The sequence below is a fragment of the Notamacropus eugenii genome, chromosome 7 (assembly GCF_028372415.1).
Source record: "Notamacropus eugenii isolate mMacEug1 chromosome 7, mMacEug1.pri_v2, whole genome shotgun sequence".
In the NCBI taxonomy this organism is placed as follows: Eukaryota; Metazoa; Chordata; class Mammalia; order Diprotodontia; family Macropodidae; genus Notamacropus; species Notamacropus eugenii.
In genome coordinates, this window is record NC_092878.1 from 9,831,667 (window position 1) to 9,854,635 (window position 22,969).

A 22,969-nucleotide genomic window follows, 5' to 3' on the forward strand; every position below is an offset into this window, starting at 1 on the left:
CTCACAAAGCACAATTTAAAGTCTACATCAGGATTAAATGATTTGAAAAGTTGTAGATGAGATGGGGAGCAGTTAGGTGGGTGGTGCAGTGGAGGCGGAGCACCCTGCCTAGTCAGGAAGATCCGAGTTCAAGTCCAACTTCAAGACACTAGTTCTGTAATCCTGGGGAAGTCTGTTAAACCCTATTTGCCTCGGTTCATCATAACATGGGGACACACCGTAAGAGGCGAGAAGTGAGGGTTCTCTGATTTGAATCTCTAGACAATAAAGGAACAAAAGGGGATAGATTTTTAAAACAAGTGACAAGTTTCTGAGGTGAGTTTTAAGCATAGACAGCATTAATTCTTCACAACCGAAATAATTAAAACATTTGATATGAATGCCAGCATTCTAATTATCAACTATAAATCCCTCTGGAATTAGTTTACCTCTACAACTGTTCTAGTTGAGTCAATTAAAAGTAGCTTCATTTCCCAAGCTCGCACGGCAACTCAGACAAGGAAGCAGCCTGTCGGCCCAAGGCAAGAGGCTGTGGACAAATGACCCAAAACCAAGCGTGTCCAGCAAAACTGTCAACATGGAGCCCGAAACACCTGCCCCAAAGCAGACCAATATAACAAAATAAACCTAGTATGTTAATGTGATTTTCTAAGTCACTATGTGCCCACAGAAGTCTCATATGTCAGTTTAGTGACCATTTAGCGGTTTGACACCACTGGCGTACAGTACGTATGCATGTAGGTCATTCTATCTAGCCATTTGGGTTTTTCCGGTCTTGGTTTACATTTCTACCTATCAAGTACCCAGGAAAACAGCATATAGTCCAGAAAACTAGTCTTCCTCAAGTACAGCCTTCATTATCCCAACTACTTGCAACTGAATGCCCGCTTTTAAATTTTAAGTGGCAAATCTACCTCCATAACACCAACACTTCCAACCAAGGAGGGTTCACCTTGTAGCTGAAATCTAAGGGAGACAAATATTTCTTACAGTGAAAAGACTGCACACCATTTTCAAAAAACATTTTTATTTTATTCATGACACATATTAAAAAAAAACAAAAAAACTCCTCCCACCCCTGGAAATACCTAAAAAAATAAACAAATCCCCAAACCCTCCCTCCATCCCGTTCCCACTTCCAACCGCCCCCTCCAAAACCAAACGAAAAGAAAGTAGAAATAAGGAAAAGAAAAAAACACCCAACTCCCTCATCCCCCCCAAACAAGGTGGTGCATTTCCCCAGGGGGAAGGGGAGTTTACACTGGAGCCGCTGGGAGCGGAACGGAGATCTTCCGGCTACAGAAACCTGCAAAGAAAGACACTCAAAACAGAAACAGAAACACAAACGGAAACAAAATAGATCACCAGGGAATCTCTGGAGGGTCAGGAGAAGTAGTCCCAGGGATGAGGGACAGGGAGCCAGGAAGAGGGGAGGTGGGCAATTGGCAGGATGAGAGGCAGGCAGGAAGGAGAACAGGGAGGAATGGAGGGGGGGTGACAAGCAGAACAGTTGTGTGTCCTTACATACCCTTAGGTAAAACCTTTCCCACCATCCTGCCCCCACCCCTGAGCAGCCCCAGTGGGTGAAGTGAGGAGAGGAGGCAGGGGGGAGAGGGGTAGGGAACAGCTTTCGAAGTCGAGACTTGTCCATGTCGAACCCCCAGAATGAATGAGCAGCCCCCTGTCCCATTCCCCGGGGGTTGGGGGGGGCCCTTGCCCTGACCAGACCCTCAGAAGCAGGTCCCTCCTCAGCAGTTAGTTATGGGATTCTCCCCCCTTCCACAGTATATCTTTTTTTTTAAAAATATTTTTTTTCCATCAAGGTCATCTTCTGTTTTTCTTTTTTTTAATTCCTTTTTCCTTCTTTCCTTTTTTTCCTCTCTCTCCTCCTAATACACACTTTTTTGTTTTTTTGGTTTGGTTTTTTTTTTGTTTTTTTGTGTTTTTTAGTAAGGGGAATACCATGACGTCGCTCTAGCCCGGCCCCTAGAAAAAAGAAGGAGAGTTGGGTGTAAACATGGTTAAGGGACACCTCAGCACAGCCCCCTCCCCTGGTCCTCCTGGTCCAACTCCAGCTCCCTCTCAGGGGAAAGGCTTCAGGTCCCACCAGAGGGCACATGCCAGCGGAGGGGAAGCTGCCCAGAGCACGGCCCAGTAAGGAGCGAGAACAAGACTGAGGACAGGCTCAGGTTCCAAACACTCTCCCCAAAAGCGCTCCTGCTGCCCTGGCAGGGGATTTCCCCATCACCCCCCAGCCCCTTCCCCAACTCTCCAGGCACCAGGAACAGCAGCTCTTCTGAGCTCCTAGGGGCTCACTAGGATGCTTAACTTCCCCTAGACACGTCAGGGAGACTAAAGTAAAGGAGCTGACCTAGGATCTCAAGGCAACAAGCATCCAGACACTAAGGGAACGAGCACCCCTAAAACCCTGACAAAAGCTGGCCACCCTAACTCCAGCACCCTCAGCAGGGCTGGGCAGATCCACTCGGACTGACACTGCCCAATGCCTTCCCACCACCTGAGGGAAACAAAGTCCATCCCGCCCCTCCCCCTTCCCAGAAGGGGCACTAAGACCCGGTTCGACCCAGGCCTCCCCTGAAGCCCTCCTACTAACAAGCCTAGGAGGGACGCCTCCCCCCGCCACTGCCCCCCAGCCCAGGCTGGCAGCTCCTCTAGGGAGGAGGGCACGAGGCCCAGAGGGAAGGAGGCGGGAGCAGCCCATCTATCCTGACCTGTAGACTCGGCCCCGGGGTCTGCTGTTGAAGCCACTATAGAATCGAGAGCGTGAACTGCTGTAGTTGGTAGCCCTGGCACGATAGCGGGCACGAGGAAAGCCCCGATCCGTGGTGCTGATTCCCGGTCGATTGGTCCGTTTGGGGATCACCTGAGCCAACGCAAAGGCCAAGGCAGGTTAGGGGCAGCCCTCGGTCCTGGAGACCTCCCGAACCGGGGCAGGAAGCGCTCACTTTGATCTGTCTTCCTCGGAAGAGAGAGTCGTCCAAGGCCATCGACGTCCTCACTGAATCTTTATCTGAAAATTCTATATAAGCGAAGCTGGAGGGGAGACACGGAGGCGGGCGTTCAGCGTGCCCTCACCCCCAAGGCTGGCGCGTCAGCTCCCCGCAGGGGGCCCCTGCCACCCTAAGCACAGAGGGCAGGACGCTCCCTGTCGGCGCTGCCCAGGGCGCACCGCGGGGACCCCCCACTCACCCCTTGGGGTGGCCGCTGAACTTGTCACAAAGGATGGTGACTCGGTTAACGGAACCACAGCCATGGAAATGGGCCTCCAGCTCTTCCGCTGTCGCGCCGTAGTCCACCTGGGCACACAGAGCCCCACTTCACCCACAGGCCGGGCCCCAGCCCTGGCACGGGGGGCGGAGGCCCCCGGTGCCACCCCCCCGCCGGGCCCCGCCCCCTCCCCGAAGCCCCGCAGCGCGGCCACTCACGTTGCCCACGTAGATGGAGCGGGCGTCGGCCTCCATCTTCTCCTCGATGGACATGATCACTGGGCCGGCTACAAAACACGAGCGATGCCCGGCTCCCAGCGGCCCCCAGCCCCTCCAGCGCCCCCCCCGGGCATTAAAGGCCCTCCCCAGGCCCGTGGAGTGCGGGCGAGGGCGCAAGGTCACGGGCGGCGGCCCCGCCCCTCCCCCTCCCCGCCCCCCCCCCCCCCCCCCCCCCCCCCCCCCGCTCACCATTGCCTGGGGGGGGGCTCATGTTCATCTGCTTCTCCACCTCGTTCTGAAGCTCCTTCAGCTTCTCCGCCTCTTCCTCCATCTCCCTTACTCGGGCTTTGATGGCCTCCAGCTCCTGGGGAGGGCGGGGTGGGAGAGCGGGCTCAGCCGAGCCGGGAGGGGACGGCCCCCGCCCCACCCCGCCTCGGCCCGGCCCGGGCCCCACCGCGTCCGGCTCCGGCTCCGGCTCCGGCCTGGGCCCCAGCCTCGGCCTCCCGCCCGCCGCCGCCGCCGCCGCCAGCCAGCCAGCACTCCGAGTCCGTCCCGTCCCGCCCAGCTCCGCGTAATTCCCCGCCCACGACCCGCCCGCCCCCTCCCCCGCCGGCCTCCGCCACGGCGGCCCCTCGCCTGCCCCGGGCCGCAGGCCCTTCCCCCATGACCCCGACCTCCCGCCCGAGCCCCCGTCCTCACCGGGTCCTCGATAGCGCCGTCCCCCGGGTCGCCCTCCACCAGGCCCGGCTCTTCTTCCTCCTCCTGACTGCCGGGGGCTCCTGCGCCGGGCCCAGGGCCGGAGGCTCCCGGGGGGGCGCGGGGCCGGGGCGGCTCCTCCTCGGGCTCGGGCTCGGGCTCTGGCTCTAGCAGCAATTCTTCAGGCTCCAGCTCCTCCGCCTCCAGCCCGTTCCCGTAGTCCCCCGCGCCGCCCGGGGCCCCCTCCCCGGGTTCCCCCCCGGCCCCGGGCACAAGATGGCGCCGCCGCCCCGGCCCGGAGCCTCGACCGCCCGCAGCCCCCGCTGCTGCTGCCGCCGCCGCCGCCGCCGCCATAGCCGCTCAGACTGGGGCCCGCCGCCCGGCGATTGGAGAGCCGCGCCGGCCACGCTGGGGGCTCATTAGTCAAGCAGCCTGCCCGTCACCGGGCGCTCGGAGTCCATTGGGTAGAAATACTTGGCAGTCAAACAAGACCACGCCTCTAAGGCGGGGCAGCTAGCCAAATCCTCGAATCTCAGTAGGGGAACGTGCCTGTCAGTCAACGTCGGTCCCGCCTCCCCCCGTCATTAGGTCACAATCCTGCCACGCTGTGACGCCATCCCCAACGGTCTCCCTATGGGCCGCGCCCCTCCGCGCTCATCTCGCCGTGCCGTGCGATTGGCCGCTAACCACGAAAGGCGGAACGGAACCTCACGCAGCCCGCCCGCAAGCCTAGCCGAAGCTCGGCTGCCCATTGGCCCCAGGGCTTCGAAGGGCTCCGACCTAGGTTACAACACGTGACCGCTCCAGCCAAACGGACCGTCCCACTCAGAGCACGGGACCCCGGGTCATATGATCGAATGTGAGGGCGCCGCCATCTTGCTTCCCTCAGTCAGTCTGAGGGCAAGCGAACCCTGAGAAGGGCAGCGCGGCGAGGCCAGGCCCGAGCCCCCGAGCGCCGCCTCGGCAGCGCCCGCCCCGCCCCGGCCTCCGCCAGCCTCCCCCGGACACAACAGCGCCGCCTGGCCTGCCACCACTGCCACCACGAGAAGGCCTCGAGAGGCCCCCTGGCGTGCGGCAGGCACGCGGCCCGTTCCCTGCCCAAGTCCGCCCTCTTCGCAGTACGGAGCCGGCACGCAGACCTGGCAGAGCTAAACCCGAGCGTTCTCAGAGGCGTGCCCACTGGGCCTAGGGCTTCACCTCAGCACGGCCTACAATGCCTTCATCCTGCAGAGCCCTGGCAGGGCGGCCTGGTGGCACTGAGCTGAGCCGGGTGGCACTGAGCTGGGCCCGGTGGCACTGAGCTGGGCCCGGTGGCACTGAGCTGAGCCGGGTGGCACTGAGCTGGGCCCGGTGGCACTGAGCTGAGCCGGGTGGCACTGAGCTGGGCCCGGTGGCACTGAGCTGAGCCGGGTGGCACTGAGCTGAGCCGGGTGGCACTGAGCTGAGCCGGGTGGCACTGAGCTGGGCCCGGTGGCACTGAGCTGAGCCGGGTGGCACTGAGCTGGGCCCGGTGGCACTGAGCTGAGCCGGGTGGCACTGAGCTGGGCCCGGTGGCACTGAGCTGAGCCGGGTGGCACTGAGCTGAGCCGGGTGGCACTGAGCTGGGCCCGGTGGCACTGAGCTGGGCCCGGTGGCACAGAGCTGAACCGGGTGACACTGAGCTGAGCCGGGTGACACTGAGCTGAGCCGGGTGGCACTGAGCTGGGCCCGGTGGCACTGAGCTGGGCCCGGTGGCACAGAGCTGAACCGGGTGACACTGAGCTGAACCCGGTGGCACAGAGCTGAACCGGGTGGCACTGAGCTGGGCCCGGTGGCACAGAGCCGAGCCCGGTGGCACAGAGCCGAACCGGGTGACACTGAGCCGAGCCGGGTGGCACTGAGCCGAGCCAAGCTGGGTGGCACTGAGCTGGGCCCGGTGGCACTGAGCTGAGCCTGGTGGCACAGAGCTGAACCGGGTGACACTGAGCTGAGCCCGGTGGCACTGAGCCAAGCCAAGCTGGGTGGCACTGAGCCGAGCGGCACTGAGCTGGGCCCGGTGGCACTGAGCTGGGCCGGGTGGCACTGAGCTGGGCCCGGTGGCACTGAGCTGAGCCCGGTGGCACTGAGCTGGGCCCGGTGGCACTGAGCTGAGCCAGGCTTCCCAAACACTGTGACTAGAGCAGGGCTCTGGCAGGTCTAACCAAAGCAGGAGGCTTTCAGAATGGGTCTGACAACCAGACAGACCTCTAGCCAAGAGGCTCCTCACCAGAAGGCTGACCACCCAGTGAACTTTCTTTGGCCCTGCCTACACTCATGAAGACCTACTAAGATGATATGGATGGTAAAGGAAGAGATTAGAAATAAAGTCCGTTAAATATCATACAAAGACAAAATTCATCAAGTTGAACAGCTTAGCACAACTGGCAAACGTTGATTGACTGAGCATGTACCTTAAAACCTAAGAATAAAACTGACCTTAGCTATAGGCTTGAGTAAGGATGCAAACCAGTCTAAACAAAGGAGTTCACAGTATAAAGCAAGCAGGGAAAGCAGAAATGCATTGATATTGAAACAGATCCTCTCTTAAGAGTATAATGAATTTGGAAAAGTTTTTACTCACACTCCGTATTAAAGAGTTTGTATCAGAGAGAAACACAATGGATGCACAGAATGTATGGTACTACAACCTCATTAGATACTACTTTTAGTGCAGTCAACACCATATGAAAAACCTCAAAAAGATAATCATGAAATTTTTACTTGCCTACTAGATTACAAGGTCCTTAAGTATAAGGGCTATTTTATTTCATATTTGTTTCCCCAACTTCTAGCATATTAATTAAGGACTTGGCTTAACAAATGTTTGTTGAAGTCAACAATTAATGGCGAGAAATAAACACTTTCTGGGGAAGTGAAGAGATCCTGAGATGGTAGAAAGGTGACAGTTGAACTACTGGAAATAGAGCTGGTCAGATGTACAGTGGGAGGTTGTTGTAAGCAACAGTTTGAACACTGGGAAGAGGCAAGAGGAGGCAGGTGGTCAAGAAGGAGTGAAGGAAAGATGCAGGAAGACTTGGCTGGAATCTGAAGTTTGGGGGAGTTGATGAGGGAGGCAAAAGAGGCAGTCGAGACAAATGAAAGGATTTCCTAACTATAATGAGGATGAATGTTCAGAGCTTCAGAGCGGGGGAGGGTAACACTATATTACATAAAAGACTGGAATATTGTTGTCTGAAGATTTTTGAAATTCGATTTTTGTCAGAAATGGTTTTGAAAAAGCCCCGTGTAGAAGCAGAGGAACAGACTATGTATAGTCTATGGCTTACATGTAGAATGACAAGGATCCATTGATTCTGGGAATTGGAGAAGGAACAAAACTCTATTTTTTTCATAACTGAATTTAATATAAAACAAGCAGCAGCATTTTTTTGTAATCCAGACTGTGATTTCGTTGGTAATGCAGATGGATAACTGTTCTGAAACCTATAGTCTCAAGAGTTTCCTGGGCCACTGAGAGGGTTAGCTGACTTCCCCAAAGCCACAAAGAGCATGCAACAAAAGCCAGACTTGGCTGCCTCAGTCAGCTGTTTGCTGTACCACTCTGACTCTCAACAGAACATTCAAGCAGAAATAATCCCCCAAACTGAAGTTTAAGGCCTGAGAATGATAGCTGGGGGTGAAGGGAGGTGGCAGGGAAGGAGAGGATGAGACAGAAAAGTATGCTTGGGAAAGGCCAGGACTTGCCCAGGCCCTTGTTGTCCAAGAAAGACTGGCTTAGGTCATATGGATGGAAGGAGAGGCCCTACTAGATTAATTCTTAATCAGAAACCCCGAAGCTTACTTGGAGCACTTCCCACATCCCTCTTGCCCTAATTCCTTCTCCTAACAAAATCACAAAAAGTTGTTTGGGAGTGAGGCCAGTACCCACCCACCCCATCCTTCCAGTTGTCAATGCAGAAGTCACAACCCTGTTCAGTCCTCATTAAACTTCTGGATTTTATTTCTTAATACGACCATTACATATTACACAAAAATAAAAGTCAAATGAACCCAGTATTTATAAATTATTAAATAAAAATACATGAATATATATTTATATTTATAGAGCTTTTTTCTTTTCTTCTAAACTAACCAAATCCGTTCTCGCATTGTTTTCTGACTTGAAAAAGAAAAATAATGTATGTCCTGGCAGAAGTGGGAAGTGGGAAAAGCACTCTCAGGACCTAGCTGCCCCACCTCCACTCCTCCCATGGCCTAAGCAAAGCCTCCCACCTGCCCCTTTGGGCTCTTGGGAGCAAGAAACACTCCCCTCAGCCTCTCCACCAAGTTTATCCTTTAGAAAATGGCAATTAAATGTGTTTCCCCCTACTTTTAATGAAATGGACTTAAAAACAGGGAGTCACACTCAGCCTGCTTGGCTAAGAGACAACCCCCAGGAACTGAACAGCCCCAAATAGAAAAGTCCCTGGTTTTCTGAAGGAAAGATCTTAGGGGATTCCACTGCCCCCAGAAGGAGTGTCTGGCCAAAACTGCCCACTGTGGTCCCATGCAGCCATGCTTCCAGAGACCAAGTCTGAGCATCCTCCCCTTTAAACCAATAACCCCTGCCTCCATCCAGAGGCAGGAGCCTTAGAGCAGTGCGTTTTTTGTCCTTCTGACCATGGGTCCTGGTGCCCCTGCTATTAAAGACCCCCAAGGGAGCTAACAGGGGCCACAGGTTAGGAGTCTGTGGTAGAGGGTGGGGGAAAGAGCTGCGTTGTAAGGGAAGAGGAGCACACGCTCCAGTTGTGAGCTGTTAGTTGGTCTGGGTTTGTCACTGTTAAGTCAGTGCTAACTGTCCTCTCCACGCTAACCAACTGTGACTGACTCAGTGCCTTCTGGCTCATGATACCATCTCACCCAGTACAGTCTCAGCAGAATGTCTGTCACCTCCCCTACAAATTCCTCTAAGGAACACAGCTTTCAAAAGCAAAAGTTTGGATTAAACACCTGAGGCCAAGATTGGTCCCACATTCTAGAGCAGCGCAACTAAGTTGCCACATTCTGGGACCAAGTAAAAGTCTCTACCCAGAAGAGCCAACTGTGTTCTAGATGAGCAAGTCAGTGCTCTGGATCACAGGCAGGGTTCTAGAGCACAGCATGTCTGGAGTCAGCATTTAAGAGCAGCAATTTTAGCACCTTGGAAAGTGCAGCAGCAAGGTCTGGCTCAGGGCCATGCATCCAGAGGAAGGGAAAAGCTCCTTCCTTCAAAGAAAGAGTTATTTCTGGATCCATTTGTGGGTTATAGAAATCCAGCATTCTCACGCTAAGAGATGCAGACAGTTAACACCCATGCAACCAGCCTGGCTTCAAAGCATACATAAATGTTTCTAGATCATGGTATGCACTCTAGAACCCATATACCTGGCCTTTGATCTAGCAGCAGCAATGCCCACCACATGGAATGGGTTGGCTTCTAGAGTATACCCTACCCCCACCCCTGAGTTCAGAGCTGGGAATGTCCCTCTCAAGGCATAAAGACTCAGTTTCACTGAGGCTTAGTGTTTAGTACACAGAGCTATGTTCTAGATCAGCATCTGTGTTCACACTTTCAAAAAGGGAAATTTCAACCCCAATTTAGTGTTTAAATTTGGGTAGAGAGGTCCCAGAAATAGGGAACCTGTCCAGGCACCACTGCGCCCCAGTGGGAAAAGGGGGACAAATGGTAAAGTGTCCTTCCTTCCCAAAGCTCCTTAGCTCCACTTTGTCCAGAGCCGTAGAAGGGGCAGCAGCAAGTGCTAAAGGCATGGGGAAGGGGTAATGAGGGAAATGAGGACAACTACAAATCCGAGCCATCTCAGCTAGCGCACACTGCCCTCTTCCCCCAAACCTTGCTTACCACTTTCTACAGAACAGCCTCAGAATTCTCAGTCTATAGCGTCCCTACCCCCTACCCCCAGCATTGGGGCAAGCAAAGGGAGATCTAACTCCTCCTGTTCATTGCTAGGGAAAGTTAGTTTTCCTTGAGGAAGAATTCCATCACCACACCAGGTACACAAAGCTTACAAGTACACACATACACACACATCCAAGCACCCCACTTGTAACACCCACTTCTCACTGCAAACGGAGAACCCCAGGGTACCCACAGCTATTCCAAAGAGCCTACAATTATATCCCCGAATCTTAACTATCCAATGAAGACTTCACCTCTCATATAATTTTACTGCACTCTCTGGATAAGTCCACCACCCCCGAGGGTTGCAAATCCCAACTTTTCTAGAGGGTGATTTCTCCATACTGCTCAATTTACGGGTATTGCCCTCTAAACCCCACCCAACCCAGGCCCCAACCCTGCCGTGACTCTTCCTGTCTTACACACATTGACTTTCCAGATGTGTCTTCCACATTTCCTTGGCTCAACCTTCCAAACTCCTGCCTGACATACAGAGTTCACTTATTCCCCCCCCAACCCTCCCCACCTCCCCCATTCCATCCCCTTTTATCCCTGTCCCTTCCCCATTCATCCATCCCACCTCTCCCAAGGGGTTCTCTCCACTCTATCCTACTCTCTCCTTCCCACAGCCACTCTAGACCCAACACTGGGCTGAGTTCTCACTTGCTGGCAAAGAAGGCCCCCACAGTCACCAGAGCCCCCAGTGCCACAGCCCCTGTTAGCACTGTGCGCACTGAGGCCCAGTTCCCCTCCCGCAGACGCCTTGCCTCCTCCAGGGCCCCATCCCCGTACAGAGCCGTGAATTCCGCCTGTGGGAGAGAAGGGAAGTGGGGAAGAGAAAAAGGAGAAGGAAGAAAGGGATGTTAGGAGAGGAGATGGAGAGAAGGGGAGGGGAAGAATTCCAGTTCCATCTATACTGTAGCTGTATCCCATGTCCCAGCTTCAGCCTTGCTTGGTGTCCCTCACAAATGCCTCGTGTGTACCCTGTCTTTCCTCTTTGCAAAAACATAATAATACTAATAATCCTTCTCAACACTAACCTCACGCAGATTTATCAAGTTAGCGCTAGACCATTCTGGTCACAGCCCTTGCTCCCATTTCCCCTTAGGATTTATGTTTAAACTTAAACATGAATTACCTTGGACCTCTCTTCCTTGCATGTATTCTTTATGCTTTTTTCATGTGTGTTTATTCTGTCTCCCCCTTTGGATTATAAGCTCTTTAATCATGGGGACTTTTATATTTTCCCAGAGTGCACAGCACTTCATACTGTACACAGTAGTAACTCCATAAATGTTGACTAACATGGCCTCTCCACCCATAATGACCTAACTCCACCCAAAGTATTGCTCACCCCCCACACCCTAGATTTACCATGCAACACCAGCTCAACTCCCATCCCATCAGAGACCAGCCTCCCCATCACAACTGCTCCCCCTCCCCAAGGGAGGCAAACTTTTCTGGGGAATGTGCAGTTACAGTGTAAGAGGGAAGCATCTTACCCAGCCCCCGCTGCTGTGGATCCAATCTGCCAGCTGGGTCTCTAGGTAGGTCACCATCCAGTCCTGCACCTGTCCCACCAGTGGCTCCATTTCTTTGTTGACACTCTCTGCACAAAGCGCCGCCCCAAAGACGAAGAATGCCACAAGACGGCCCCAGTTAGGCCCCCCTTGGAAGAGCTCATCTGAGACCTGGGTAAAGCGCTGCTGGGCTGAGCCAGGAGTCACATGCAACTGAGCAGCCAGATCAGAAAACGTGCGTCTGAAGCGGGACTCAAACTCATCTCCAGCAGCTCGCATGGCCCGGTGCAGGGGCTCAGTTGTAGGACCCTCTCCTGGGCCAGTTCCACAGGCATAGCCCTTCTGCCTTAGCTTGTAACCCACAAAATCTGCCACCAGGGCTCGAGTATCTGGGGCTGAGGCTGGAGTCGCCATCTGGGTGGCTATAAAGGCAGAAGAAGAGAATGGGACATAAGCAATGCTCCACTATAGGCTGAGCATAACCACACAGAACCCAAATGGGTACTTTTCAGGTTTGATCAGCCTACTGTGACAGCATGAGCCATGGGTAACAGGAGTAAGAAATGGGATAGAGACAACGAGATAATTAAGCAGTAACAAGGGGGTCTAGATTTAGTAGATTTGGTTATTAAACTAAGAAATATTACAAATAATAAGCAAAATTTGCTGTTTCTCTTAAGAATAATTAAGAGTACCGCCTCTCCTGCTTTTTGGGACCTATGGCAAGCTAAGAGAGAGCAGAGGCTAGAATTCTCCCAAATGCAGGATGAGAAGAGGAGCCGGATTAATATAGTACATTAATACAGAGCACATATAGGCTGAAAAGGGTTAAAATATATTCATGGAGATGAGGAAAGCAGAGGGTTAACAAGATACTGAGGACACTTACCAAGCCTGGGCAGCAGCTCCTAGGACACAGCGCTGGTGGCAGGGAGCCCCCAGCTAAGGCCTTTCATCCTCCCAGCTATGGAGCCCTAGGGGTAGAGGGTAGGGATTATGGTCAGTGGTCGGGAAAGCTTGATGGAGCCCTAGGACCCAGACCCAGGCCCAGCCCCCACCCCTCTGCCAGCTGTGGTTACTGACTGAATCCATGTTTAATGACCGTTCTCCTCAGGAAGCTTCAGACAGAGGGGACTCCGGTAGATAACATTCCCGGCACCCCCCGCCACACACACATAGAACCCAACCCACAGGGCCTGCTCCTGCCCCTCCCTTACCCCCACCCTCAACCCTGTCTCCACCCCCCAGCCCGCCAGGTTAGGGATCTCACGGGTCAGGCCGCTCCCCAGGCTCTAGGCAGTTTCCTGGTGCAGGAGGTGGGAGGGAGGAAAGGAGGGAGGAGAAAAGAAGAGGGAGGGAGAGAGGGAGTGCCTGGCGCTTGGTGATGATGGGGTTCAGAGATGCGTCCAGAGCAGAGAGGCGGGGCAGGAGAGGAACCGGGAAAGGAATTGGGGGGGTGAAGTGGGAGTAACTAGGAAAGGAACAGTCGGCCCAAGAGGGTCTAAAGAGAGAATTGGAGCAAAGCAGAGATATATGATCCAGGAGATGAAGGAAGAGAAGGGCGGCAGCCTGAGTGACTAGGTTTGGGATGCTGGGTATGGCCTTTCTCCTGGGGATCTGGGAACAAGGCTGGCACCCAGTAATCAGCACCAAGGAAATTGAGCTGTGGCAAAAGAGAAAGCTATTCTGCCTGAGGGCAATTCAGGGTTTGCCAGGTGTTCTCTAGGGTAATCTGAGCTTGCTAAACTTCTTCATAGAGGGAACTAGTGGTAAAAAAGAAAGAGTGGTCCAAAAAATGGTCAGCTTCCTGGTGGCCTGGAATTTTAGAAATGTATAGTGGTGGTTTGACCCTGGGAAAGGAAATAATAGCTGATGATATATAGCACTTTTAAGATTTGCAAAGTGCTTTAGAACAATTACGTATAGTAATGAAATACATTCTCTCATTTGATTCTCACAACAATCCTGTGAAAAATGCTACGTGTATTATTCCCATTTTGCAACTGGGTAAACCGAGTCTTAGGATGTTAACTAACTTGCTGATGGTTATGTAAGGGAGGCAGAACTTGGACCCAGATCCCTCCAGCATTCTTGGCACTGAAACACAAGCTTGAAGCCAAGAACGAATGAAGCCAAAGTAACAGAAAAAACAGTCTTCACACCTCTGTGATCTCTTTCATCCCATGGTCTTTAATAGGGCCTAAAATCCCCAGGAAGTTGTACAAATTACCAACCCTTCCCGACACACCTCCCACCTCCACCCAGAGCAAAGGTTACATAGAAGATTCTCCGTCTGGATTCTATTGCCACAGAAATCCCAATAACTTTCTGATATACTCTTCCAAGGGATACTTAAGGATTTTTCCTTCAAACACATGCAAAGAAAGGTTTGAACCCAGGTGGCAGTGGGGCAACGGAGAGTACATTAGATTGTTTCTGGAAGATGACTGTTGAAATTCAGCCTGACACCTACTGACCTGAAACAAGTTCCTTACCTTCTATGATCCTTCCTAGGATTTATCCAGTAAGTCACCGGGCCAAGAGTGAATGAATTAGATTCATCTAAATACTACAGTGTAATAATAAACTGGGGCTATGTACTCAGGATCCTGCTGTCAAGCAAAATAATTTAACCAGAGGCATGTATGTCCATAGAGCCAGCATACACCTGGAGGTGCAGAGAAGATTCCAATGCTGCTTGGGCACCAGTTGCGTGACCCCTAAGTGTGCCTCAGGCAGCGCCCTAGGTCTAATCTACTTTAAGATACCAACAGATTTCTTAATCAACGGATCAAGGCAGCTATCTAATTATGGAAGCAGACCCGTAAATGCAACGCCAGCCACCGGAAGAGACAAAGAAATAATCCACACTGGTTCCCACTCCTAAGGAACTTATAATAGGTGCAGACACAGTGAAATGTAGCCCCAAGCCAGATCAGCAGAGAAGAAGGCAGGTCCTGACGCATAAGTCACCGAGCCCTTGGGAGCCCGCGGGCCCCTCCATACAATGTAACCATCTACTTCGCAGAGGAGTGAGTGGATACAATGTGACCGTGCATCATAGTGCATCATCGTGCCGGGTTACCGCACGCACGGCTCTGCTTCCCTTCTGCCTCCAGCCGCCTCGCAGCTTCTCCCCAACGTCCTCCAGCCTTCCGTGTCGGGGCTCCCCCGCCAGCTCTCCCTGCTCCCACTTTGAAAGGCCAAGCCCTCCGAGGGGGTTCATCCTCCTCTACCATGTCCCTCCAAGGTGTAATCGCTCAGACAAAGCGGTGCTTTATAAAGGCAGCGCTTAAGGGGGGGTGGGGGTGGGGGTTTCGTGCCCCGAGGTCCAGCCTGGGTGCCACAGGCCTCCTGACGCCCTCCTGGATGCCCAGGCTGGCTCCTCATCACTGTTAGCTCCTTCGCAGAAAGCTCCTCAAGGGCTCCTATCCCCAGAACCTGGCTCACTGCTTTGCACACGGTAGGTGCTTCATGTTTGTTGGACTGAAACATCTCCAAATCCACAAGTGAATTTGGGTAGGATTTATTTTGATGTGTTTTACTTCCATTGGTTTATTTTTAAGAAAATTGTGACAAGGCGGCAATCTCTGCTTTTGGTATGAGAAGGCGGAAGGCACAACGGGAGCCCTGGGCTGGGGGCCCAGGAGGTTGTGCCCCTCCCGGCGCCCCCGGGGGCGGCCGTGCCAGGCAGCCCACCTGAGGACAAGGGGGGCGCGGGCACCCGGGCTAAGCCCCGGGGGGCCGAGTCTCCGCCCCTGGCGCAGCGGGCCGCGGAGACAGATGGGGAGCCACCTGTCAGGCGGGCTGCGGCCGCGGGGCACGGAGGGCGCGGGCCGCCCCGCGCTCGGCGCACGCTCAGAGGAGCCCAGAGGACGCGGAGCGGCCATGGAGGGGGACGCCGGGGGCTGACGGCGGGCCGGGCCGGCCGGGGCGCGGGCGCCATGTCTCGGGAGAGGCCCCCCCGCGCCGACATCCCCCGTAACCTCAGCTTCATCGCGGCGCTGAGCGAGCGCGCCTACTACCGCAGCCAGCGGCCTGGCCTGGAGGAGGAGCCGCCGGCCGAGGAGGAGGAGCCGGAGCCCCGCGATGGGGGTGGGCCGCGCCTCAGGCCCCGCTCCCGCGCCTCGGCCCCCGGCCGGGAACGGCGGGCCCGCTCTGCCCCCGCCGCAGGGGGCGCCCGGGCCCCGCGCAGCCGCAGCCCGGACACCCGCAAGCGCGTGCGCTTTGCCGACGCGCTGGGGCTGGAGCTGGCGGCTGTCCGCCGCTTCAGCCCCGGGGAGCTCCCTCGCGTGCCCCGCCACGTGCAGATCCAGCTGCAGCGCGACGCCCTCAGGCACTTCGGGCCCTGCCCCCCCAGAACCCGCGGCCTCCAGGTAGGAGCTCGGGGCCAGCCCCCGGGGGGGCGTGCGGACGGGCGGGTGAAGTGTCGGGAAGCGGCCCGCCCCATCCCCCACCCCCTCCACCCCAGCCCCCCTCGTTCTTGCTGCACGATTCCCTCCCCAGGGCGCTAGGCCAGGCGAGCCCCGGACTCCCCCAGCGGACAGACCGGTGCAGGCTTCTTATGGGTCCGGTGCCTCATTCTGACACTACTCTCTCTCTCTCTCTCTCTCTCTCTCTCTTCCCTCTCCCTGCGCCCCGACAGGAGGCGCGCGCTGCCCTCGAGCCCGCCCGCGAGCCCGGCTTCGCCGCCCGCCTGCAGGCCCAGCGCATATGCCTGGAACGAGCAGAGGCGGGCCCGCTGGGCGTGGCCGGGAGCGCGCGCGTGCTGGACCTGGCCTACGAGAAGCGCGTGAGCGTGCGCTGGAGCGCGGACGGTTGGCGCAGCCAGCGCGAAGCTCCCGCCACCTACGCAGGCCCGGCTCCGCCCCCGCCGCGTGCCGATCGATTCGCCTTCCGCTTGCCCGCCCCGCCCCCCGGGGGCTCCCTGCTTTTCGCCCTGCGCTACCGCGCGACGGGGCTTGAGTTCTGGGACAACAACGGCGGCCGCGACTACGCCCTGCGCGGGCCCGACCCCCCCGGGGGCGGCAGCGGCAGCGACCCGGAACCCCAGGGCTGGGTCCACTTCATCTGAGCGCGGAAAGGAGCGCCGAGATCGGCAGAAAGTGCGGAGAACGGCGGGAGAAACCAAAGGACCACGGGGGCGGGGGGAGCCGGAAGCTTGGTGGAGGGGAGGGATCAGGGAGGTGGCTCGCGCGCACGCGCAGGAGAGCGAGCGAAGCCAGAAGTTGGGGGGGAAAGGCGGTTGGATAAATCCAGCGGGAACGGGAATGTCGACGAAAAGACGGAGAGGGGGGGTGGGGGGAGGGGTACGTGCTGTTCTCTCGTTAGCCGCTAGAGGTCATCCGGCCTGAGCCGTCCTTTGGGAGCTCTCCAAAGTGAGCCCCCCGGAACGTAGAGAAGGCGGGGTGGGGAAGACGCGGGCTGGGCCCCGCGGGCAGAGCTTGGCCCGGGGCGGGGAAGCCAGGCTCGGGCCGCGGCCCCGTCCCACCGAGGTTGCCCAGCCCTGCCTGCCCTCCGCCCCGTTTGTCCCGGACCCCTTGGGTGGGGGCGGGCTTCACGTGCCAGCCTTGCCTTTCATAAAGACGGGCGTTGTAGGAGGAGGAAATACTTGTCTGTTTTACAGGAGAGGGAATTAAAAGGGGGCCCCAGTCACAGTCAGAGGTCTCAGCTGGGTGGCACCGGACCTACCTTTTAGCTGTGGGAAACTTGTGTGTTCGTCTGTAAAGCGGGGGAGCCGAAGTAAATGACCTCTCTCTGAAGGACTGGCAGAGCCCGGACAAGATGCCCAGGGCCCCAGCGTGGCGTCCTGAAGCCCGGCATCTGCCCGGTCCTGCGGGCGGCCCAGGCGTGCTCCACAGCGCCCTTCTTGTCCCCGAGAGTGTTTCGGGTTCTTGTCCCTGAGAGGGAAGGCATCGCTCAGAAGCCCCGGGTACAGGGGTGACGAGGCAAGGGCAAGCACTAAGAATCCCAGGGGTGAATGCCGGGAAGGGCAAGGAGGGCAGCCTCCCGAAGCAGCCCCTCTCGGTGCCCCTCTCTCCCCTCGCCCTCTCCGTCCTGCAGAAGCAATGGAGAGCTTGCTTGCTGGCCTCCCAGACTGCCCCATTTGCCCTCTTCCGGCCTCAGCCCTCCTCTTGGGGTCTTCCAGAGGAGAGGTGGGAAGAAGGCAAACAGCAGGACCCTGTTTCCCAGGTAATGAGCATTTCCCTCTCCGCTTTCTTTGGGGTCTTGGAATGTGGGGGATTTACTGACTCCTCTCTGCCAGCCTTCTGCATTGGCAAGGAGGGAGGGTGGATTCCCCTCAGAAGCGGGGCTGCCACGGCTGCTTTGGCCTCTGCAGCCCACCTGCGCTCCTCTGAGTACAGGTCAGCAAGAGTGCAGCCTGCGGCCACCCCCGTTTAACCAGACTAGCACAAAGATCAATGGAAAACGTGTGTTAGGAGAAAGGGCACCGTCAGTAAGAACCGCGCACATGTTATATTCTAGAAGCAGATCTTTGATTCTCACTTCCCTGCATTACTACATGTCATCTCCAGACATGGCTTGAACAGGTCAAAGGACTGGGGGAGGAGGGGAGGCTAGAGTGGGGCTTTTCAGGCTGCTATCCCCTGGATCATGGCTGTAACAAAGCCTGTGCAGTGTTAGCAAAGGTCTGCTATAGAACCTGGGTCCCAGGTTCCCTTCCTGATGCCTTCACCCCAACATCAACCTCCATAGAAGTTCCTCCGACCTTCTGCCCTGGAGATCTCTGGGCTCATCTCTCCTTCCAAACTCTTAACTTTGCAAACTACAGTTTGTAAGGTGTATTCTTACAAATAACCTAAGTACTTTCCTGCCTGGTTGGGTCAGAAGCTGTGTCCATAGAAGTGCAACGAAAGGGTACATACTAGAAGCCAGTTGTAAGGCCTCTTTGGAAATCTGATGAGTGGTAAGTGCAGAGCCTGACTGAGGATATGAGAACCCTAATGGACTCGAGCGCCCTCTCTCTGCAGGTGTTCTCTTCAGCTCCAGTTCAGTGGAACTCTGGGGCTCAGTTTCTGTGACTCCTGGTTATCAGTTGGAATTCTAGGAAGCTGAGCAGATGTCTCTTACGCCTCCTCAAAACATGCACCCACAATACATGTAGTCATGAACCGCACTGATGACTTGGTTTCTCTCCTTACTGGGTTAGTCAGTATTCCTATGCCTGCTGTACATTTCTGAAAGGAGTGTGGTATGCACCGCAGTGCTCTGAAGCTTTCTGGGAGGGCTCTCTTGGGGTTGTGCTGTTCCCTGCCTGAGCACTAGAAGATGAACCCCACTACCTCCTGGACTGAATTCTCATTTTCTCTGTCCTCATACCCTTCCATGCACACATTTCACGCAGCAGCACCATGGATTCCACCAATCCTGCCACCCAAAAGATGTCAACGTGTACATCTATCTTCCCCCACACCTACCCCCTTCTCCTTCCAAAACTTTGCTACCCATTGACTTTCTGTCCACATCCTTAACAGGAAGACAGGCAACACCAACCATCCCCAGAGTGATACACTAGTTTCCCAGGGCTGGCCCGGCCCAACTTACAATGGAAGAGACTTCAGAGTACAGTGAAAAGGAAAGTACAGGGGTTAGGTTATTTCTCTATTCAAACATTAATAATGTGACAAAATATATCACAGAAAATGCCAAGCAACAGAAAGTAGTACCATAATGAAAGGGCACACATTCACTCGTTTTGAACAAGAGGTGTGATCTGAGGGGAAAGAATTATGAGATGGTTGGAAAGGGGGCTTCTTTGTGTTACCAGATGCCATCACTTGCACCTAAATTGTAGCCTTCAGCCATCTGACTTCATGTTACTCCGGGTTCCAAGTCTTGTTTTTTCATGTATAGCTCACAAGGGATGGTGGTAATTCATCATCACTGGCTCTCAGAATCACAAAATGTGTTAAAGCTAAAAGGGAACTTCAATTGTCTAGTCTGGCTGTGTTAGGAGACTGAGGTCTGAAGAGGTTTGGTAACCTATTCAAGGTCACTCAGACGAGCTAATGGTAGCATTAGGGCTGTAACTTGGGTCCCCTGTGTTCTTTCTGTATTAGTTCCTAGGACTAGATTTTCCCCAGAAAATCTCCGGCCAAAAATACTTTCTCATTCAACAAACTCCTAGCTTTTTGACAAAGGTAAAAATAAATCAAACATCTGTTTCTCTTCAAACACTATCTTTAGGCAAGAATTTTCACTGTTCCTCTCCTAAGCTTTCTAAATGTTTCAGTTCAGCAGACTTTATTAAGCACCATAAACGTGCAGAGCATTGTGCTAAGTGGTTGTAGGTCAGATGAGGAATATACAAAATCCAGATAATGCAGGGTCCCTCCCTGCACATACAGAATCTAGTCTGGGGTATGACAGATACATAACAGCAGCAGTCATAGGAAAAAGCAACCCTGTGCATCATTAGAGAGCTGCAGCCTGGTCTGGGAGTTCCCAGGAAAGGATGTGAGGAATGGTGGTTACCACCTGAGACTGGGGGGCTGGCAGAGGACTTGGGGAGGCTTTCTGTAGAAGGTGACATTTCATTAGATTATGAAGAACACATAGGAATTCAACAGGTCTGTGGGAGTGGGGAGAGTATGACAAACAAGGAACTGTGAAAACAAAGGTCCCCAGACAGTCAAGTATAAGATACAGCAAACAGTCAGTTTGACTGGAGCATGGTATATGTAGAGGGGAATAATATGAGGTTAAGCTAGAAAAGGTAGAGTGATACCTTGGATTACAGACAAGAAGGAAGCTTTGAACAATTCTGAATAGGAGGGCACAACTAGATTAGTGCATAATGCAGACATCTGGCAGTAGGGGGAAAAGATGGCTTGAAGGACGAGAGCAGAGGCAGAAAGACCTATTAACATTTAAGCAGGTAATCATGAAGGCCTAAGCTAGGTTAGGAATGCTGGAACTGGAGAAGATGCAGGAGATGCTACAGAAAAGAGTCAATTGATAATGGTTGGCCTGTGAGAGGTGTGGAAGAGGTAAAAAAGAAAAAATAAAAGATGGTGACAAAACAGTCCTCAGAAGAGAGAATGGTTTTGGGGTTTTTTTGGAGCATGTGGAATGAGTTTGTAGTTGAGGATAGCTATGTGGAGCTCAGGAGAATGGTCAGGGCTTGAAACAGATCTGGGATTCATTTATGTAAGGACCACATTGGAGAGAAGGGATGTGCAGAGAGAGGCAGTAGGGAGAAAAGGACTGAGAAATACCTTCCTTAAAGGGTCAGGAAGAAGAGAGAGATGGAGCCTTCCAATTGAAATTCTATGATTCTAAGCCATTAGAGAAAAGAATCAGAACACTGTGATGTCTAAGAAGCAAGGGAAGAGAAAGTATCCAGTAGGGACTGGACAGTTACCTGGAAGTAAAGGTATATGAGTACTGTCATGAGGCAATAGAGTTCTAAGTGTGTTCCCTTTATTAGAAAGGTTGGCACTTGCCAATAAAATGGATCCTCAATAGCCAAAGACCTCAAGTTGGGGACAGGCGGCTCTTTTATAGTGATTAACAAGATGACAATAAAATCTCGACCAACACAGGCATGCCTTCTGATGGTCTAGATGTTTCATGGAGGAGGTGGGATGAATGTTTACTCAGCTCCCCCCCATTACATCACTGGAAAATGAGCTCAATTCTCAAGTGATGACGTCAGTCTGTAGGCAGTGGGAGTTGCTACGGCAGTTGTGAACGATGAGCCTGACCTTTACCATGCAAGTTTCTCCAGAATGTGGGGGAAAGGGGGAGGGAAGGTCAAGTTACCAGAGTGGAGGTACAAGTCTTCAAACTAAACCAAAGTGACCTGAGATTACCTGAGTACACTTGCAAGGTGTAAGGGATTTAGACTCACTGGGAAAGAAAGTATTAAATCTATGCTGGCTTAGTTAAGTTTTAACAAATAGAATTAAAAGTTAATTTTCAATTTCACAGGGCTAAGAAAGGTCATTAGGTTTTGGCATTAAGTCACACCTTTGAGAGGCCACTTGCAGTTGAGTTGTGTAGGACATAAAAATGTAAGGGGTTGTGGAGAATGGTTCGTATAGAAACATCAGATATAAACAACTTTTTGTTGAAGATTGGTAGTGAACCAAAAGAATGCCTCTATGTAAGAATTAAGTAAAGAAACTAACTGATAATGGCACAGGATGAAAAGACTGTATTATAATGAATTATAAGTGTGCTTTATAATCTGGATTAGTGGAAGGAGTTGCCCAAAGAAGTAAAATCATAGATCCACCAGAATATTGGCAGTGAAAGGAAAGAAATAAATGGGGTAATTGTTGGATTTGCTAGAAAAGTGAAGGAAAGATTTGGAGGGGGCGACTAGAAAGATTTGACCATGTTTATAGTCTTGTGAGAATGAAGCAGTGGAGATAAAGAGGGTGTGTGTGTGTGTTTTGGGGCAAGGGAGTTGGTTCAATTACTGGAACAAGGTCCTGGAAGGAGCTGGGATAGAGAAATACAAGAAATGGGTGAAAGGGGTCAAGGGCACAACTAAAAAGACCAGCCTTTGCAAGTAGCTGGGGATGCAATTTCTCTGAAGTAGGATATACTGATTCCATTCAACAAATCAGAGCCCTTTGGATGGCCTCCGTCTTCCCATTGAAATAGGAGACTGTTGCCTGCTTGGAAAAGGTCTGATAGTTTGAGAAAAAGTTTTACAATGTTCACAATGGGGTATATAATGTTAAGAAGTAGTAAAATGAACTGATGAGTTTTTCCTCTGCCCTCAGCCCTTGCCTTCCATTTTACTGGAGATAATAATGAACTGAAGTTGTCTGAAGGCTCTGAATCCACGATTCTAACAGCAGCAGATAAGAGGAAATTAAAATCGGCTGAATGTATACTTGCATCCTCACCCGTGCCCTCACATCCCATAACACTGTATGCCTCCAGTTCCAGCATGACAGTATGCCCCCAACCTCTCTATTTTACGATCTTGCGCCTGATTCGGGACCACCCATCTGAACACAACACCTTCCCTTACCTCTTTTCCAGATAGAAAACATTTTTCTAACAAATAAAAAATAGAATTAAAATGGAATCTCAAACACCTGCATAAGCAGATGTGTTCTGGGTCTGGGAGAGGGGATTTTGTTAAAAAGTGGGCAAATAGGCATCCCCTTTGTCAGATGGGGCAGCACCCTTCTACCAAAACAGCTGACTTTTCAAAGTCCCATCAGAACCTTGCTCCTGGTTGGTAAACCTGTGCAAGGTGAGGGTGTAATGGAGTGGGGAAAGGTAGCAGAAGTTTAAGGGTCATAGTAGGACACTTACCCTAGTGGTTTTCCAGGATCTTTCAGGCAGTGGAAAAGCCAATAGTGGAAAATTTGGAGTCCTTTTTTACATATATCAACAGCTGCCACTAG

General features: G+C 53.3%; 2 protein-coding genes across 8 annotated transcripts; one reads left to right on the forward strand and one right to left on the reverse strand.

Moving 5' to 3' along the window:
* Positions 1 to 1,010: 1,010 nt before the first annotated feature.
* Positions 1,011 to 22,966, reverse strand: LOC140514869 (polyadenylate-binding protein 2). 7 transcript variants are annotated; one of them, XM_072625292.1, is made up of 7 exons: positions 4,146 to 4,651; positions 3,696 to 3,810; positions 3,447 to 3,514; positions 3,211 to 3,317; positions 2,967 to 3,054; positions 2,733 to 2,884; positions 1,011 to 1,986 (listed from the first exon to the last, which is right to left on the reverse strand). In XM_072625292.1, exons 1-7 carry the CDS (start codon positions 4,494 to 4,496, stop codon positions 1,947 to 1,949), a joined length of 921 nt encoding a protein of 306 aa, XP_072481393.1. In that variant the 5' UTR covers positions 4,497 to 4,651; the 3' UTR covers positions 1,011 to 1,946. The 7 variants fall into 7 exon arrangements, with proteins under 7 accessions (XP_072481393.1, XP_072481400.1, XP_072481398.1 ...); XM_072625299.1 differs by lacking the exon at positions 4,146 to 4,651 and adding an exon at positions 3,901 to 4,027; XM_072625297.1 differs by lacking the exons at positions 1,011 to 1,986; positions 2,733 to 2,884; positions 2,967 to 3,054; ... (2 more) ...; positions 3,696 to 3,810; positions 4,146 to 4,651 and adding exons at positions 10,640 to 10,865; positions 11,559 to 11,998; positions 12,466 to 12,550; positions 22,878 to 22,966.
* On the forward strand, positions 14,065 to 17,267 carry PPP1R3E (protein phosphatase 1 regulatory subunit 3E). Its single transcript, XM_072625308.1, has 2 exons — positions 14,065 to 15,952; positions 16,222 to 17,267. Exons 1-2 carry the CDS (start codon positions 15,521 to 15,523, stop codon positions 16,648 to 16,650), a joined length of 861 nt encoding a protein of 286 aa, XP_072481409.1. The 5' UTR covers positions 14,065 to 15,520; the 3' UTR covers positions 16,651 to 17,267.
* Positions 22,967 to 22,969: the final 3 nt, after the last annotated feature.

What these genes read in the sequence shown, in the direction of transcription:
- LOC140514869 (XM_072625292.1), bottom strand. Translation starts at nt 4,496, where the DNA reads ATGGCGGCGGCGGCGGCGGCGGCAGCAGCAGCGGGGGCTGCGGGCGGT. An exon ending in TTCAGCGGCCACCCCAAGGG is followed by an intron (nt 3,055 to 3,210) that starts GTGAGTGGGGGG and finishes TCTCCCCTCCAG; the next exon opens with CTTCGCTTATATAGAATTTT. An exon ending in TCCGAGGAAGACAGATCAAA is followed by an intron (nt 2,885 to 2,966) that starts GTGAGCGCTTCC and finishes GCGTTGGCTCAG; the next exon opens with GTGATCCCCAAACGGACCAA.
- PPP1R3E (XM_072625308.1), top strand. Translation starts at nt 15,521, where the DNA reads ATGTCTCGGGAGAGGCCCCCCCGCGCCGACATCCCCCGTAACCTCAGC. An exon ending in CCAGAACCCGCGGCCTCCAG is followed by an intron (nt 15,953 to 16,221) that starts GTAGGAGCTCGG and finishes GCGCCCCGACAG; the next exon opens with GAGGCGCGCGCTGCCCTCGA.